The sequence below is a fragment of the Suncus etruscus genome, chromosome 1 (genome assembly GCF_024139225.1).
Source record: "Suncus etruscus isolate mSunEtr1 chromosome 1, mSunEtr1.pri.cur, whole genome shotgun sequence".
Taxonomy (NCBI): domain Eukaryota; kingdom Metazoa; phylum Chordata; class Mammalia; order Eulipotyphla; family Soricidae; genus Suncus; species Suncus etruscus.
The window spans coordinates 681,189-699,638 of record NC_064848.1 but is presented as its reverse complement, the minus strand read 5'-3'; the positions used below and the strand labels follow the sequence as shown (position 1 = coordinate 699,638).

Genomic DNA, 18,450 nt, shown 5'->3' with positions numbered 1-18,450 from the left:
TACTTCTTTCCTTTTAGAATTAGTTGTTTTGTATACTGCTTACTCATTTGCTTTTCCCCCGCCTTTGAATGTTGTATTCTGAGGACACAGTGATGATTTGTTTTCTTAGTTAATACTTACAAATATAATATAATATATACACATATATACATATATACATAAAAATTCTACTTTAAGGATTTTGGACCACACCCAAGGATCTTCAGGGGTTACTCCTGACTCTGCTCAGGAATCACTCCTGGTGATGCTTGGCGGACCATATGGGATGCTGGGGATTGAACCTAGGTAGGTCACATGGAAGGCAAGTAATCTGCCCACCAACTGTTGCTTTGGCGTGTGTGTGTGTGTGTGTGTGTGTTTTAGTTTTTTGGTCACACTCAGCAGCGCTCAGGGGTTACTCCTGGCTCTGCGCTCAAAATTCGCTCTTGGCTGACTGGAGAGATAGCACAGCGGTAAGGTGTTTGCCTTAGGCTCAGAAGGACGGTGGTTTGAATCCTAGCATCCCATATAGTCCCTCGAGCCTGCCAGGAGCGATTTCTGAGTATAGAGTCAGGAGTAACCCTTGTGCGCTGCTGGGTGTGACCCAAAAACAAAAACAAAACAAAACAAAACAAAAAAATTGCTCCTGGCAGGCTCGGGGAACCATATGGGACACCAAGATTCGAACCACCGTCCTTCTGCATGAAAGGCAAATGCCTTACCTCCATGCCATCTCTCTGGCCCCTATTTAAAAAAAAAAAATCAGAGCCAAGGGTTATATTCAGTCATAAATTATATCCCTTGCATGCATGATTTACCTTGGGTTTAACCCCTGGAATTATACAGGGGTCAGAGAGCTAGCATGGAGATATGGCGTTTGCCTTGCATGCAGAAGGGTGGTGGTTCAAATCCTGGTGTCCCATATGGTTCCCTGAGCCTGCCAGGAGCAATTACTGAACGTAGAGCCAGGAGTAACCCCTGAGTGCTGCCGGGTATGACACCCCCCCCCCAAAAAAAAAAAAAAAAAGAAAGCAGGACTAGGGATGTGGCTCAGTGGTGTGCATGTGCAAAGTCCTGGTTCTATCCCAGCAACACACAAACATACACAGAGAAATAAAGCAGAAATAAAAAAGATCCTATTTAGTTTTGTTTTGTTTCAAAAAATGATTGTCTTTAGGGGTTGGAGATACATTTCAGAATATAGGGTAATGGATCCAGGCTTGATCTCTGGCATGTGGCAAGCCCCTCCAAGAATGATTCCTGATTGCAGAAGAGACAGGAGTAAGATATGTGTGCCCCCTCAAATACAGAAATTAATGTCTTTAATTTTAAAAGATTAGAAATTTCTAATGATAATGAACCCCAGGGCCTTATATACAAGGTAAGAGTTCTAATGAGTCACAGCTCCAGCCCTGTATCCTGAGACCATTCTGAATTGTGTATGTCAGCTTCTGGGATGTTTTTATTAATCTACTTTTGTGCATGATATATATGCATATATATGGATAGTGTGGTATAATATTTGTCTGGTTATCTTTTGTCAGTCAGTATTTTCTGTTACATCTCCCTGAGATGTAAAGAATTCTTACAACTTTGATGTACTGTTTTCAAAGCTTCTAGATGGAAATACCCTCTTTGCCAATCTTGTTTATTTTTCATAGACTAAATAGTTCACATATGTATTATCTATCTGTGCATTTCATTCATCAAAACATTCTTTTAATTTTCAGACAATAGATTGTTGACAGCAACTGATTCTATTCAGTTGTGGGCTCCCCCAGGAGGTGATGTTCTGGAAGAGGAGGAAGAAATCGATAGTAAAGTCCCTCCTGTTTTAAATGACTGGAAGTGCATCTGGCAGTGCAAGTTAGTGTCTGACTTTATTTTGTTCTTTAAAAAAAAATGCTTTCAACTATACAGTCCCTTTTAAAATCATCTTTGCTGTTTAACAATACCATTACATTTGGAAGCCTATCTAAGAAGTGGGATTTTGGGGTAGAGGGGCTGAAGTGATAGTACAATGGCTGACTCAGGTTTATTTCCTGCATCCCAAATGGTACCCTGAGTCCTACAGGAGGGATTCCTGAATGCAGAGCCAGGAGTGACCCCTGACCATTGCCGAGTATGACTCAAACACTTAAAAAATGAAGGGATTTTTCTAACTATACCCATTTTCATGTAAATTTCTATCTGTGCTACCATTGATTTTAAAAAAATGAACAAACCTTTGATATTAGTAACGTCAGGACATGGATGATCAGGACTGACGCATGGTAATGCCTCATTAGGAGCTGAGATGTGGATGTGTTGGGAAGGTGGTGGACATCTGCCACTCTGCACTATGGTGGAAGGATGGTCGTACTATTAACAGTGAGTTATGGGAAGAGGCTCAGTTAGCTGAGTAAATGATAAGCTTAATTATAAACTTGCCATGTTAAGGATGTTGATGGGGAAGTGTTTGTGGTTGAAATATAAATGATGCGGGCCCGGAGAGATAGTACAGCAGCGTTTGCCTTGCAAGCAGCCAATCCAGGACCAAAGGTGGTTGGTTCGAATCCCGGTGTCCCATATGGTCCCCCGTGCCTGCCAGGAGCTATTTCTGAGCAGACAGCCAGGAGTAACCCCTGAGCACTGCCGGGTGTGGCTCAAAAAACCAAAAAAAAAAAAAAAAAAAAGAAATATAAATGATGCATTTAATTTACATACTCTGACTCCAGAATAAAGTTTGGGTTAATTTTAATAAATTTATATATATATTTTTAAATTTATATATATTTATATATATATATATATATATTTTTTTTTTTTTTGGTTTTTGGGTCACACCTGGTAGCGCTCAGGGGTTACTCCTGGCTCTATGCTCATAAATCGCTCCTGGCCGGCTCGGGGGACCATATGGGATGCCAGAATTCGAACCACCATGTTCTGCACGCAAGGCAAACACCTTACCTCCATGCTATCTCTCTGGCCCCAGTAAATTTATATTTTGGTAAAATATTTTGTTTTATTTTTAGAGCAGGAAGAACACTTTATTTCCTTTAATGCTATTCATATTCATCTTGTTTTTGACCATTTGTATTTTCAGTATTCCAGATTTTAAAACTGCTGCTTAATTTTTTTCTAGAACTTCAGTATCTGTACAGTTGATGGAATGGTCCCCTGATGGTGAATATTTTGCTACTGCTGGAAAGGTAAAGGATCAAATAAAACAAACACAAAAATGTAGCAACTAAAAGTGTTCCTTACTCATATTTTCAGTTTTCTTTTTTTTTTTTTAGGGGGATGGGGAGGACCACAACCATCAGTGCTCAGGTTTTACCCTTGGCTCTGTGTTTAGAGATCACTTCTGTTGGGACTTAAGGGACCGTAAGGGGTGCCGAACACCCAAGTCAACTATGTCCTACTCATTGATAATGTTTTATATTTTCTTTTCCTTTTCTTTGGTTTTGGGCCATAGGATTACCCCAGCTTTCTCTTATTTTGTCTTATTTAATTGGCTTTTGGGCTTGCTTATAGCTTACTCCTGACTCTGCCTCATGAGCTTTTAAGCACTGAGAATTGAACCCTGTTTGACTGTGCAAGGCAAGCTTCTTACTCACTGTATAGTCTCTGTCTCTTTTTCACTTATGTCTTGTGAAAGTCATTGTTTATGTTTAAAAAATAGCATATTTTACATAATTTGAAAAATAAAACAGTACTGCTAGGTTGATAATAAAAGTGTTTTCATCTTCCTTCTTTTGCAAATTTTTGTATTTTTTTCCTTTTTTGGGGGGTGGTTTTGGCTATATCACAGTAGCTTAGGAGCTATATTCCTGGTTCTGCTCAGAAGTTGCCCCAGGTAGTGCTTGGGAGACCACATTATGCCTGGGATTCAAACCAGAATTGATGGGATATAAGGCAAATACCTTAACCCCTTGTGCTATCTCTCTGACCCCTCGGTCTAGTTCCTAACTACCTTGCTTATGTTTCCATATCCTGTTTCTTTTTCCCTTTGAGTTTTATCTCTAGCCGTCCTACTATGGAAACAGACTTTAGCTCTCCAGTGCCTCACTTCTTAAACTGTGGGTTGTGACTGTAATGTTAAAAAATTATTTTAGAATAAATAAGATGCAACAATTTGGGCCCAGAGAGATAGCACAGAGGCGTTTGCCTTGCAAGCAGCCGATCCAGGACCTAAGGTGGTTGGTTCGAATCCCGGTGTCCCATATGGTCCCCCATGCCTGCCAGGAGCTATTTCTGAGCAGACAGCCAGGAGTAACCCCTGAGCACTGCTGGGTGTGGCCCAAAAACCAAAAAAAAAAAAAAAAAAAAGAAGACTCTTCCTTCTTAGAGCAAGTGCCTGGTGAGTGTAAGCCCCTGAGTTCAATCCCCGACCCCTTGCACATACACCGTGACAGCACCACCAGGCATAGATCGCTCTGGTGGCAGCCAGCACCTCTGGGTTTGGAACTTTTAAAAAAAACAATTAAGTAGCCAAGTGGTAGTACATCAGGTAGGACATTGTCTTTCCAGGTTTGTTAATCCCCAGCATTTCATATGGTGCCCAGTGCACAATTAGAATTAGGAGTAACTGCAGAGTTAGGAGCAACCTCTGAGCATTACTGGGTGTGGCACAAAAACAAACAAAAAGGAAAAATAAGAATCTTCTCCTTCCTCTTGGTGGTGTGAAGTTTTTTATGGGTAGCTTGTGGAATAGAATAGGTTGGTAACATTATCCATCATCTAGCATTAATCTTTTATGGAATAAGGACAGTTGTGTGCTTCAGGCCTGCTTCCTGAAAACTCATGTTCTTCAGTACAGGAATTACTTTTAAAAATTGTTTTCAATTTTGTATTTTAGGCACTGAGATTTACAGTATTATTAGTGAAAAGGTTTCATTCATTTAGTGTTCCAACACTTCCAGCAGAGTTGTTGTCTACCTCCCCAGCCCTAACCTGCCTATTCTCAAAAACTACAAAAACTAAAAACTTTCATGCTATTTTTTTAAATTTTTATTGTGATCATAATGGGTTACATAGCTTTCACTCATGCTATTTTTTATGCTATTTCTTTTATGTTACTTTTTTATTTCTTTTTTGGGGGGACACACCCAGTGATGCTCAGGGGTACTCTTGGCTATGTGCTCAGAAATTGCTCCTTTCTTGAGGGACCATATGGGATGCTGAGGGATCAAACCGCGGTCTGTCCTAGGTTAGCCAAATACAAGGCAAACACCCTACCACTTGTGCCACCACTCTGGCCCCAATTATTTCCTTCCTTCCTTCCTTCCTTCCTTCCTTCCTTCCTTCCTTCCTTCCTTCCTTCCTTCCTTCCTTCCTTCCTTCCTTCCTTCCTTCCTTCCTTCCTTCCTTCCTTCCTTCCTTCCTTCCTTCCTTCCCCCTCCCTCCCTCCCTCCCTCCCTCCCTCCCTCCCTCCCTCCCTCCCTCCCTCCCTCCCTCCCTCCCTCCCTCCCTCCCTCTTTTCTTCCTTCTTTTCTTTCTTCCTTCCTTCCATAATTTTTATCTTGACCAAAGTGGTTTACAAATCTTTCACAGTAATATTATATTTTAGGTACATAGTGACATTGAATCAGGGGCATTCCCACTACCAGTGTCCTCCCTCCACCCTGTTCCCAGCATGCATCTCATATTCCCTCCTTTGCCCCCCCGGCCTGCTAGTATAAATTGTCCCCTCTGTGTCTAGCTTGTTGTAGATTGAGTATCGATTCTGTTGTTGTCAGCTTTGGATTTGGTGTTTAAATCTGATCATTTTTTTTTTCTATTCAATGTTCATACGACTGCTTGGTCTTGGTACCATCCATTATTTCCCCCTCAATTTATGAGGCAGAACAAGATGATTCAAGTTATGTGGTTCTATTTGAAGAAAAAAAAGGACAAAAGTCAAAACAGCAAAAAATGGGAGGAGTCCTTCTAGATGCTATAAATATCAATTTAGGAGAAGAAAAGGAAAAAGGAAGATAAACATAACAACAATACAAAAAAATCAAACAAAAATACCTGAAAAGTGGGGCCGGGCGGTGGCGCTAAAGGTAAGGTGCCTGCCTTGCCTGTGCTAGCCTTGGACGGACCGCGGTTCGATCCCCCGGTGTCCCATATGGTCCCCCAAGCCAGGAGCAACTTCTGAGCGCATAGCCAGGAGTAACCCCTGAGCGTTACCGGGTGTGGCCCAAAAACCAAAAAAAAAAAAAAAAAAAAAAAATACCTGAAAAGTACCACAGCAATAAAGACAACATCCAAATAATAACTATGATCCTGAAATAAAAACAAAACAAAGCGGGGGGAAAAAAAACCCCAAAACAATAACAAACAAAAAAAAATTTTTTTTTTGCATAGGCACAGTTAATATTGGTGTGATCAGAAAGGGAAATCCCTTGGACTAAGAGATACAGGGTTTTTCCGCCTTTGAAGCATACTGTCAATGGGAATAAGTACAGGCTCCATACATGCTCCTTTACTCTCCCCTAGGTCCTTTTCTGGTGTCTGGAAACTTTCTGCTCAGTCGTGGGTGATAAAATTAGGCCTCTGTTGGAGCTGGAGAGATAACATGGAGGTAAAGCATTTGCCTTGTATGCAGAAGGTCAGTGGTTTAAATCCTGGCATTCCATATGATCCCCTGAGCCTGCCAGGAACGATTTCTGAGAATAAGAGTCAGGAGTAACCCCTGAGCACTGCCGGGTGTGACCCAAAAACAAACAAACAAACAAAACCAAAACAAACAAACAAAAATTAGGCCTCTGTAACTAGACTTCTTGGTATTTGCACAGGTCATAGGATGGAGCCTAGGATGGAGTCTTTCTTTATGGTTTTAGAAGTTCTGTTCCATCACTGTTGTTATAATTAGTCTTCTGTAGTTGGTGGTCTTGACTTTTGCACTGATCCTAGGATGAAGCCTAGGATAGAGTCTTTCATTATGTTTCCAGAAGTTCTGCTCAGTTGCAGTTGTCTCAGTCAGGCCTCTGGAATTAGAGATCTTGGTTGTTGTACAGATCATAAGCCAAGGCCTAGACTAGCATCTTTATTGTTGGTCCCAGGATAAGTTCTGTCCAGTCATGGTTGTCACGGTCAATCTTCTGTAGTTAACGATCTTGGCTTTTGCACAGATCAAAGATATGACAGCCTGCTTTTAGATCAAGTTGTTGCCATTTCCTTATTGTCAGGATGTCATATCAAAACTGGCACATGTTGGTGTCAGAGCAGTATTAAGAATGTTCCAGAGGGAGTTTGGTTCCTGGAGCTGTTGTGGAGAACTGATTTGGTTCTATGTGTGAGATCTAGGGTTCGGGGTTGGACGGTCACTGTCTAATCACATGGAGTCTAAGTTGGGTCCACGTGACATATGTTCAAGGTGGGAGGCACCCCTGTATTTAAAATGTATGATTTCTTTGTTATAATGTACTACAATCTGGGGCACACCTAGTAGTACTCAGGGGTTATTCCTCCTTGCACACTCAGAAATTACTCCTAGCAGGCTGGGGACAAAAATGGATGCTGAGTATCTAACCCCAGTTGGCCACATGCAAGACGAATGACCTACCTGCTATGTTATTACTCTGGCCCTTATCTTTTCTCTTTCTGAATCTTCCTTATTCATATATAAATCCTTCTATATTGATTTTCTACTTTTTCTTCCTTTGCTATTTTCTTTACATTCTGAGGAAATTTTTAGCTTTTAACTTTGAAATATTTTTTTCTGCTTTCAGATTTCAAAAAAATTTTTTTTGATTTTTTTTTTTGTTGTTGTTGTTTTTTGGGTCACATCTGGCAGCGCTCAGGGGTTACTCCTAGCTTTATGCTAAGAAATCACTTCTGGCAGACTCAGGAGACCATATGGGACGCCGGGATTTGAACCACCGATCTTCTGCATGAAAGGCAAACGCCTTACCTCCATGCTATCTCTCCGGCCCCAGATTTCAAAATTTTAATAGTTTATTTCTTGTATTCTGAGTGTTACTTTTTTTTTAAATAATGATTTTTATTTTGACCAAAGTGGATTACAAATCTTTCATAGTAATATTTTAGGTACATATTGACATTGGATCAGGAGAATTCTCACCACCAAAGTTGTCCTCCCTCTATCCTTGTTCCTGGCATGCATCCCATATTCCTCTCCTACTTACCCCCTGGGCTGCTAGTATAAGTGGTCCCCTCTGTGTCTATCTTGTTGTAGATTGTAGATTGGGTATCGATTCTGTTGTCATTGGATTGGGTTTGGTATTTAAGTCTGATCTTTTTTTTTTTTTTTGGTTTTTGGTTTTTGGGCCACACTCGGCGGTGCTCGGGGGTTACTCCTGGCTGTCTGCTCAGAAATAGCTCCTGGCAGGCATGGGGGACTATATGGGACACCGGGATTCGAACCAACCACCTTTGGTCCTGGATCGGCTGCTTGCAAGGCAAACGCCGCTGTGCTCTCTCTCCGGGCCCAAGTCCAATCATTTTTATTACTACTTAGTGATCATACAACTGTTTGGTCTTGGTGCCCTCATTGTTTCCCCTCTCAAATTGAAAGGCGGAACAAGTTGGTTCAAGTTGATGGTGGGAATCTTGCACTGGTGAAGGGGGGTGTTCTTTAAATGACTGTAATCATACAACTACAATCATATTTGTAATCATGGTGTTTAAATTAAGATAATTTAACAAAAAAAAGTTATGTGGTTCTGTTTGAGAAAAAGAAAAAAAAATAAAATGGGGGTAAGAATCAAATAAGCAAAGAATGGGTGGAGTTCTTTTAGTGGCTATAAATATTAATTTGAGAGAAGTAAAGTAAAAAGGAAGAGAAACACATCAACAGGGGCCGGAGAGATAGCATGGAGGCAAGGCCTTTGCCTGCATGCAGAAGGACAGTGGTTTAAATCCCGGCATCCCACATGGTCCCCCAAGCCCGCCTGGAGTGACTTCTGAGCATAGAGCCAGGAGTAACCCCTGAGCACTGCCATGTGTGACCCTAAAACAAAAAAACCAACGAAACAAACAAAACAAAACAAAATAAAACAAAAAGAAACACATCAACAATACAAAAAGGGAAATCAAATTAAAAAATCCAAAACACACCACAGCAATAAAGACAAACGTCACACACTAACCATGGTCCTGAAATAAAAACAAAACAAAGAGCAAAAAATGAAAACAAAAACAATAACTAACCACCCCAAAAATTCTTATGCTGCTTTTTCCCCCCTGCATCAGCACAGTAAATATTGGGGAAATTAGAAAGGGAATTCCCTTGGCCTAATAGATACAGGGTTTTTCCATCCTGAAGTATATTGTCATGAGAATAAACTACCGACTCTGTACATGCTCATTTTCTCTCCCCTGGGTCCTTTAGTGGTGTATGGAACGCATCTGTTCCATCATGAATGATAAAATCAGACCTCTGTATCTAGAGATTTTGGTATCTGCATAGGTCAAAGAATGAAGTCTATGATGAAGTCTTTCTTTACGGTTCTAGAAGTTCTGTTCCATCACTGTTGTTTTAATCAGTCTTCTGTAGTTGGTGGTCTTGGCTTTTGCACTGATCTTAGGATGAAGCCTAGGATAGAGTCTTACATTATGTTTCCAGAAGACCTGTTCAGTTGTAGTTGTCTCTGAGTGTTCCTTTTCAAATGAAAAATACTTTATAAATGAAAAAATATTAAACATTTTATAAAATACTATATAGATAACCAAACATTAAGTAACCAACTTGAGAAAAAACTGCTAAATGTAAATATTAATTCATGATATTTTCTTGTCTTCTATTTTTCCATAGCTACCCTTCTGACATCTGATGGTATAATATCTCACTAGCCTTAATTATGTTTTCTTATTTTTGTGCTTGCCTTTCTTTTTCCCTTTATCACAGGTAGTCAGAATCTCAAATTTTATATTTTATTTCATTGTTTTAATGTAGTTTTACCTAAACACTCAAATGCTATATCAAAGTTCTCATAACATAAAGGGCTGGAGCAGTGGTGCAAGCAGTAAGGCAGTTGCATGCAAGGCAAATGCCCTACCTCCATGCTATCTCTCCGGCTCTTGCGTGTTTTATTCTTTTTTTTTTTTAGTTTGTTTGTTTGCTTTGTTTGTTTTTTTGGGGATTTTTTGGGTTACACCTAGCAGCGCTCAGGGGTTACTCCGGCTTTATGGTCAGAAATTGCTCCTGGGGCCCGGAGAGATAGCACAGTGGCGTTTGCCTTGCAAGCAACCGATCCAGGACCAAAGGTGGTTGGTTCGAATCCCGGTGTCCCATATGGTCCCCTGTGCCTGCCAGGAGCTATTTCTGAGCAGACAGCCAGGAGTGACCTCTGAGCACCACCGGGTGTGGCCCAAAAACCAAAAAAAAAAAAAGAAATTGCTCCTGGCAGGCTTGGGGGATCATACAGGATGCTGGGATCTGAACCACTGACCTTCTGCATGCAAGGCAAACGCTCCACCTCCTTGCCATCTCTCTGGCCCCAGATGTTTTATTCTTAAATGTTCTCTGGTGAAGTGATCAGGACCATGACTTTTCTTTGGGGGACGTTTTCTTCCATTCAGAGACCCTTCATTAGCATATTCCTTGATACAGAGGTCTTATCTTGATTTGTCATTTTTATTTAGAGGTTTTCTATGGAAGTTTTATTGACACTTGTAGATGCTTCTGTGTTGACATTGTACTCTGTGTAGAACAGATCTATATGTCATGAGGTTGATAGATTCCCTTATGAACATCAACTCACCTCTTCCAAATTTGTTTTCTGTAAATTCTTTTTTATGTTTTGGCTTCCTGGCAATGCTCAGTGGTATTACTGGCTCATTGCAGGGGCATTGCTCCTAGCAGTGCTTGGGGGACCCTATGCATCAGCCAGAATCAAACCTTTGCCTCCTGCATGCAAAAAGCATGTGCTCCAGCTTATCGAATGCTATCTTTCTATAGAACAGCAGTTAAGGTGTTTGCTTTGCACATGGCCATGACCCGAATTCAATCCCCAGCATCCCTAAGATTCCAGAGTACCACCAGGTCTGGAACAAAATCAGACGGAAAAGACTGAGTGTTGGGGCCAGAGCAGTGGTGCAGGGCATAAGGCGTCTGCCTTGTGCACGCTAGCCTAGGACGGACCACGGTTTGATCCCCCGGCATCCCACGTGGTCCCCTAAACCAGGAGTGATTTCTGAGTGCATAGCTAGAAGTAACCCTTGAGCGTCACCAGGTGTGGCCCAAAAACAAAACAAAAAAAATTGAGTATTGTCTCTAGGAATTTTTTTATTGGGGGGGGGGCAGGACTTACTTTTGGTGCTCTGTTGACCATATGGGGTGATAGGAAGTAAATGCAGGTTGGCTATATGCAAAGCAATACTTTACCTATTGTACTACTACTCAGGCCTCATATTTTTCTAGGAATTTTTTCCTAAGGAGAAACAATGAGAGGAGAATTTTTTTTGGGGGGTCACACCCAGCAGTGCTGGGTCACTCCTGGCTTTATGCTCAGAAATCGCTCCTGGCAGGCTTGGGGACCATATTGGATGCCAGGATTTGAACCACCGTCTTTCTACGTGCAAGGTAAGCGCCCTACCTCCATGCTATCTCTCTGCCCCACGGAATTTTTTTTCTTTTTTGTTTTTTGAGCCATACCCAGTAGTGCTCAGGGGTTGGTTATTCCTGGTTCTGCGCTGAGGAATCATTCCTCGCAGGTTCCAGATACCCTGTGGGGTACCAGGAATTGAACCTGGGTCAGCCGCATGAAGGTCTATGGTCTACTTGCTGTGCTATGGCTCTGGCCTCAAGAGGAGATTTTTGACAAGGTTTTACCATCTAGCTCTAATGGTTTTTCAGTGTGCATTTGTGGAGGTAGCTTTGCCAATCTTTGTATTGCTGTGGTTGAATTATCCGTGCTTTCCTATAGAGCCAGTTCTGTCATATGCAGTGGATCCTGCTTATTCTTGGTTACACAGGGACATCTTTATTGATTTTTTCCTTTTAGTTTTCCCTTCTCCAATAAGTCATCACATTTGCATGTTATCAACTGATTATGTCCACCTTTTGTCCTTTCCATCACACTTGCTGGCATATGGAGATGGGACTTTTGGGGAGGTAGTTAAAGTTCTCTGGTATCCCAAGGTTGGGACCATAATGGTAGGAGGGGTACACTTGGAAGAAGAAACACTAGAGAGCTGGCTAATTCACTATCACATGGAAAGGAAATGAAGGTTACTATTTGCAAGATAGTAAGGGCATTCTCCCCAAAACCTGACCATGCTGGACCCTGGAGAGGTCCAAAATGAGGAGAAAATGGATTTTCAAAATACAGTTGATAGTTTTTGTTGTGCTCATCAAGAGTTGAATTGAGGTGCCCACTGGCAGTCATGCTTTTCTTCTAGTTGTGGTATGTAGTACATTTTAGTTGCAGTGCTTGCTACAGTTCTCATGTGAAATGTGCCAAGGGATGTCCTCCTGGCCACAGAGCTTGCTTTATGTTGCAGTGCTTGTTGGAGGAGCAGCCTTCACTTCCTGCCAGTAGTGTAGACAGAAATGATTCATGGCTCTGGGGATCATGGAGAGTAGAATTTCTGGGTACCAGTTTCAGTGTTGCTGAGATAGCATTTTGCCCACATGTTGGTATTAGGGATTAAACTCAAATTTCTGTGTTTTTTAGGCAAGCACATTAGCCATTGAGCAGTCTCTCAGCCTCAAGGAAATCAATTTATTTGGCATTAAAACCCAGTCTCTGGAATATTTTCATGGCACTCTAGGCTAACAAAAATAGTATAACATATCAAGTGTGCTATAATCTTGCTTATTCCAAAACAGAAAATTCTCAGTAACAAAAGTTCTTTTATGACCTTCTCTCTCGTTTTTTTTTTTTGTTTTGTTTTTTGGGCCACACCCAGCAGTGCTCAGGGATTACTCCTGGCTGTCTGCTCAGAAATAGCTCCTGGCAGGCACAGGGGACCATATGGGACACCGGGATTCAAACCAACCACCTTTGGTCCTGGATCGGCTGCTTGCAAGGCAAACACCACTGTGCTATCTCTCCAGGCCTTTCTCTCTCATTTTTGGCCATTTTTCTCTCTCTGGTTTTTATAGCACCTTTAAAATTCAGTTTTCACCTCTGGGTCTTCCTCATTTTCTACTCTACCCACACTGTAGTGAGTCAATAGCAAGTTCCTGTTATGAACCCTGTGGTTGGCTCTTACCTAACCCATGAGCATGATATAGCACAGCTGCTTCTCACTTACATCTTGAAGCCTCTTCCCAGTGACCTTTTCCACAAATCTTCTTGATCCTATTTCAACTTTTTGCTTGCCGTCTTTTTTTTTTCTTTTAATAATATTTTATTTAAACACCTTGGTTACAAACATGATTGTGGTTGGGTTTCAGTCATATAAGAGGACATCCCCCCCATCACCAGTATAACATTCCCAATACCAATGTCCCAAATATCCCTCCTCCCCACCCCGCCCCCACCTGTACTCTAGACCAGCTTTCTATTTCCCTCATACATTCTCATTGTTAGGATAGTTATCAGTGTAGTTATTTCTCTAACTAAACTCATCACTCTTTGTGGTGAGCTTCATGAAGTAGGCTGTAACTTCCAGCCCTCCTCTCTTTTGTCTCTGAAAATTATTGCAAGAATGTCTTTCATTTTTCTTTCTTTCTTTTTTTTTTTTTTTTTTGTTTTTGGGCCACACCGGGTAACGCTCAGGGGTTACTCCTGGCTATGTGCTCAGAAGTTGCTCCTGGCTTGGGGGACCATATGGGACACCGGGGGATCAAACTGTGGTCCGTCCAAGGCTAGCGCAGGCAAGGCAGGCACCTTACCTCTTGCGCCACCGCCCGGCCCCTCATTTTTCTTAAAACCCATAGACAAGTGAGACCATTCTGCATCTTTCTCTCTGACTTATTTCACTCAGCATAGTAGATTCTATGTACATCCATGTATAGGAAAATTTCATGACTTCTTCTCTCCTGATGGCTGCATAATACTCCATTGTGTTATGTACCACAGTTTCTTTTTGCTTATCCTCTTTTATAAAGCTTACTTATATCATATCTCATATGATATCATATATCATATTTTATATTATCATATGAAGATATCATATTTTTTTTTTGTGTGTGGTTTTTGGGTCACACCCGGCAGTGCTCAGGGGTTATTCCTGGCTTCACGCTCAGAAATTGCTCCTGGCAGGCACGGGGGACCATATGGGACACCGGGATTCGAACTGATGACCTCCTGCATGAAAGGCAAACACCTTACCTCCATGCTATCTCTCCGGCCCCGATACATATATTTTAATTGAGGTAACATAGTTTATTATAGTAGTCAATCTTTGGGCATATAGATTACTGTGCCATACCCACTACCAGTGGCCTGCCTTCCTGATATCTTCCCCCCTTTTTATGTTTTTGGTTCCTGTCCAGTTTCTTTCTTGTTCTTCCCCCAATTTACCTATTCGGTAAACTCAGTTCTGTTGATAAGTTTAAGAGATTTGGGACATTGGTGATGGGAATGTTGCACTGATGAAGGGGGATGTTCTTTACATGACTGAAACCCAACCACAGTCATGTTTGTAATCAAGGTGTTTAAATAAATATATTAATTAAAAAAAAGAAAGAGGTCATCGAAATAAAAAAAAGAAAGGAAAGCAACTTAGCCTCTCTGTAATCCTTTATTTTTTTTTTTCACTTGGTGGCAAAGGTATAATTATACCTACTCTATTGTCAAGATATCATCTATATAAAAAAATAAGAGTTTGTTTTTATTGGTCACAGCTATCTCCTGGCTTTTTTTCTATGTATGAGTGAGATCTATGAGTGAGATCATCTGATATTTAACTTTCTTCTTCTGATTTACTTTGGCTTAACATAACACTTCTGGTTCCATTCCAGTGACAGCAAAATGCAAGATTTGAGAAAAATGTATTGGAGTGGGTTTGGAGTGATAGAACAGGTAGTGCACTTGCCTTGCATGCAACTAACCAGGGTTCAATTCCTGGTATCCCAGCAATCCTCTGATTACTGCTGGGAGTGGTCCCAGTGTGCAGAGCCTGGAGTAAACCCTGAGTACTACCAAGTATGCCCTCCCTCCCCCCCAAAAAAAACCCTCACTGAATCTTTATTGAGGTAGTCTGACTTATACTGTTAATTATGGGTTCATGTACACATATTTGAAAACTGCATCTACCACCAGGGTGCCAATTTATCTCTCCAAAGATCCCAAAGGCCACTCTCATTCACCTCCAAATCAGTTCTGTGGGCCAACTCTATAGTTTTGTTGCCTTTGGCTAGCAAATACAAGAATTCTTTTTTGTTTCTTGTAAACCATTGTCTTTTTTTGTTGTTGTTGTTGTCTTTGTTTTTGGGCCACACCCGGTGGTGCTCAGGGGTTACTCCTGGCTGTCTGCTCAGAAAGAGCTCCTGGCAGGCACGGGGGACCATATGGGACACCGGGATTTGAACCAACCACCTTTGGTCCTGGAGGCAAACACCGCTGTGCTATCTCTTCGGGCCCATAACCCATTGTCTTTCATGGTGTACATGTGCCACATTTTCTTATATACTGTCACAAATTATTTCTACATCTTAGCTATTGTAAATAGTGTTAAGTGAACATAGTCTGTATTTGGGGCAGAGCAATAGTAAAGCAGGTAGGGCGTTTGCCTAACTGGAGGCTGAGCTGGGTTCAATCCTTGATATCCCATAGAGTCCCCTGAACCTTCCAAGAGTGATTTTTGAGTGCAGAGTCAGGAGTAACCCCAGAGAGCTGCCAATGTGGCCCAAGAATAGTCTGCATAAAAAATACTAGAACAGCAACAGCAAAAAAAAAAAAAAAAAAAAAATGCTGGAACAACCGAGGATGGTACAACTGTAGTGAAAAAGGAACCACCTTTCACTGTTGGTGAGAATGTGAACTGATGTAGGCTCTGGAGAGTAGTATGTGGCGAGTCCTCAAAGAATTGAAAATACAATTACCCTGTGACCAAGAAATCACACTTCTTTTTATATATCCCAAGAACAAACAAGCAAAAGAACCCCCAAAACTTTTCCACTAATTCAGAAAGATATGCACACCCGTATCTTACAATTGAAACCAAGCTTAGGCTGTCTTGAGGAGCTATTTTTTGGCCATTACATAGTGCTCTGAGGCCATAGCTTGGACCTGCCTATACTCTGGCCAAATATCCAAGTATTCGGACTGAAAGTGGGCACAGGAGGTGATAGAGGTCTTGGTCTCTGAAGGTTTTTCTGCATCTAGTTTTTTGTTTGTTTTGTTTTTGGGTCACACCCAGCAGCGCTCGGGTTATTCCTGGCTCCACGCTCAGAAATCGCTCCTGATAGGCTCAGGCACCATATGGGATACCAGGATTCGAATCACCATCCTTCTGCATGCAAGGAAAACACCTTACCTCCTTGCTATCTCTCCAGCCCCTTGCATTTAGTTTTTTGTTCCCTTTGTCTGCTGTGTGCCAAATAAGGGATTGGGGAGCAGTGGTTTTGTTTGTCTTGGGCTAAACAGATAACACTCACCGTGCAGCTACTGTTTCCTTGGCTTGGATTGGTGGAATTTGTCTTTGTTCCTTGTTGATCAGAACTTGTGGCTCTTTGTGTCCTGCTGAGGCCCCAAGGGTACATTGGCATAGGTGCTAGCTTCCAGTATACCCAGTCAAGCTATTGCTTTAGAGACAGATTTTGTAAGAGAATAGTGTGAAATTTCAGGGTATAGGTGTTCAGCTCATGCTCCCTTTCTCCATGGTTGGGTTCTGCGTCTTAGCAGCCTCTAGCCAACCCTGACCCCACATCTGGTGGTTGCTCTTGTTCCTCTGTGGGCTGGTGGTTCTTGTCCTGGAGAGGACAGCTGGATTCTCCAGGAGAATTTTTTGTGTGATCCCTTTTAGGGGATATAATCATTTGTAAAAATGTAAGTGTTTTATATGAAATGTAGTTTGTTGATTTTGGGTACCACACCTAGTGATGTTCAGGGGTTACTCCTGGCTCTGCTCAGGAATCACTGTGGAATCACTCAGGGGACCGTGTGGTATGCTGGGGACTGAATATGGTTTTGCTTGTGCAAGGCAAGTGCCCTACCTATTGTACTATATAACTCAAGCCCTGAATATTTTTATGTGTAAATATATATGTATTATATATGAATATATATATATATATATATATGTTGTCTGAACTTTTTTTTTTTTTTTTTGGTCTTTGGGCCACACCCAGCTGTGCTCAGGGGTTACTCCTGGCTATCTGCTCAGAATAGCTCTTGGCAGGCACAGGGAGGGAGGGGACACGACGCAGGGACTCAAACCAACCACCTTAGGTCCTGGATCAGCTGCTTGTAAGGCAAACACCGCTATGCTATCTCTCCGGCCCCTTGCCTGAACTTTTTATCATAAAATTAGTCAAATAAAATGAATTAAAAATGCTAGCAACCTACTTACAAAAGCATGAAAACCTATCATGATAGGCTCCAAACATCCTCTTCCAAATATAAATTTTATTATTTCTTAAAATTAAAAATTAAAAAAATTATTTGAAGAAAATGCATCACATAGTTTGACATAGTTGATCATAATACATTTATTATTAATTTATTATTTAATAATAAATATATTATATTAAATTATCATAATATATTAAATTATACCATTATAATAAATAAATAATCAATTATTCATATCATTTCAAATGATTATATAATTATATTAAATTATATTATATTAAATATAATAATAAATAAATTAGATAATTAAATGATTATTTATTATTAATGATAAATAATACATTTATTTCCAGATAAGTGAAAGCAAATTACTGAAATAAAGAAAAGAAAAACAAAATAAAATGGAAGAGAAGAGAAAAAAAGATAAAAGAAAAAGTACAGTAGCAAGCTCATTTGTGAAAATTACTGTATCACCAATGAAGTCATTAATACATTGACAGAAGGTTTAGTAAGCTCTGTCCAGTCTGTTAAATTGGGGTATTCCTGTAGGGATGAGAGCATCAAAGAAATGAAGTTGTCCAAAGTATCAAAGCTATGATACTATGAATCTTAGGGGCATATAACCAGTTTCTGGGCCTCCTGGAAGAAGACCTGGTTTGAACATGGCAACTGCATTTGTGTGGACATGGTTACAGCTGCAAGGCTTTTCCAGAAGAAGGAAGCTAGGAGGGAGGGTGCTCATTCTTGTTCAAGAAAAGCCCTGGTGATATCAGCCCCACAACCAGCAAACCTGATGTGTGGTCAGATTGACATCTTCGCAGGGAATCATAGAGAGTCAGTGATGAGGCAGGCCGCTGGGGAAACGGTCATTCTGAGTGATGGAGGCAGCAGGTGGCTCAGTCTCTTATCCTGAGATGGCCAGTTTTGTGCTGCGTGGTCCTGTGTAGCCGAAACTTTCCACAGCTTGGTTTCCATCTCATTTAAGCAAAGAGTGAGGGGCCGGAGAGATAGCATGGAGGTAAGGCATTTGCCTTGCATGCAGGAGGTCAGTGGTTCAAATCCTGGCATCCCA

At 41.1% G+C, this 18,450-nt stretch overlaps 1 protein-coding gene across 2 annotated transcripts in view; it reads left to right on the top strand.

Annotated features, from left to right (window-relative positions):
• Positions 1-18,450, top strand: part of DMXL2 (Dmx like 2) — a 199,217-nt gene that overhangs the window by 48,488 nt on the left and 132,279 nt on the right. For both annotated transcript variants that reach the window (XM_049777555.1, XM_049777558.1), the window contains exons 5-6: positions 1,710-1,845; positions 3,104-3,170. In XM_049777555.1, the coding sequence (XP_049633512.1) occupies positions 1,710-1,845; positions 3,104-3,170 (203 nt within the window). The remainder of the gene's footprint in view (positions 1-1,709; positions 1,846-3,103; positions 3,171-18,450) is intronic.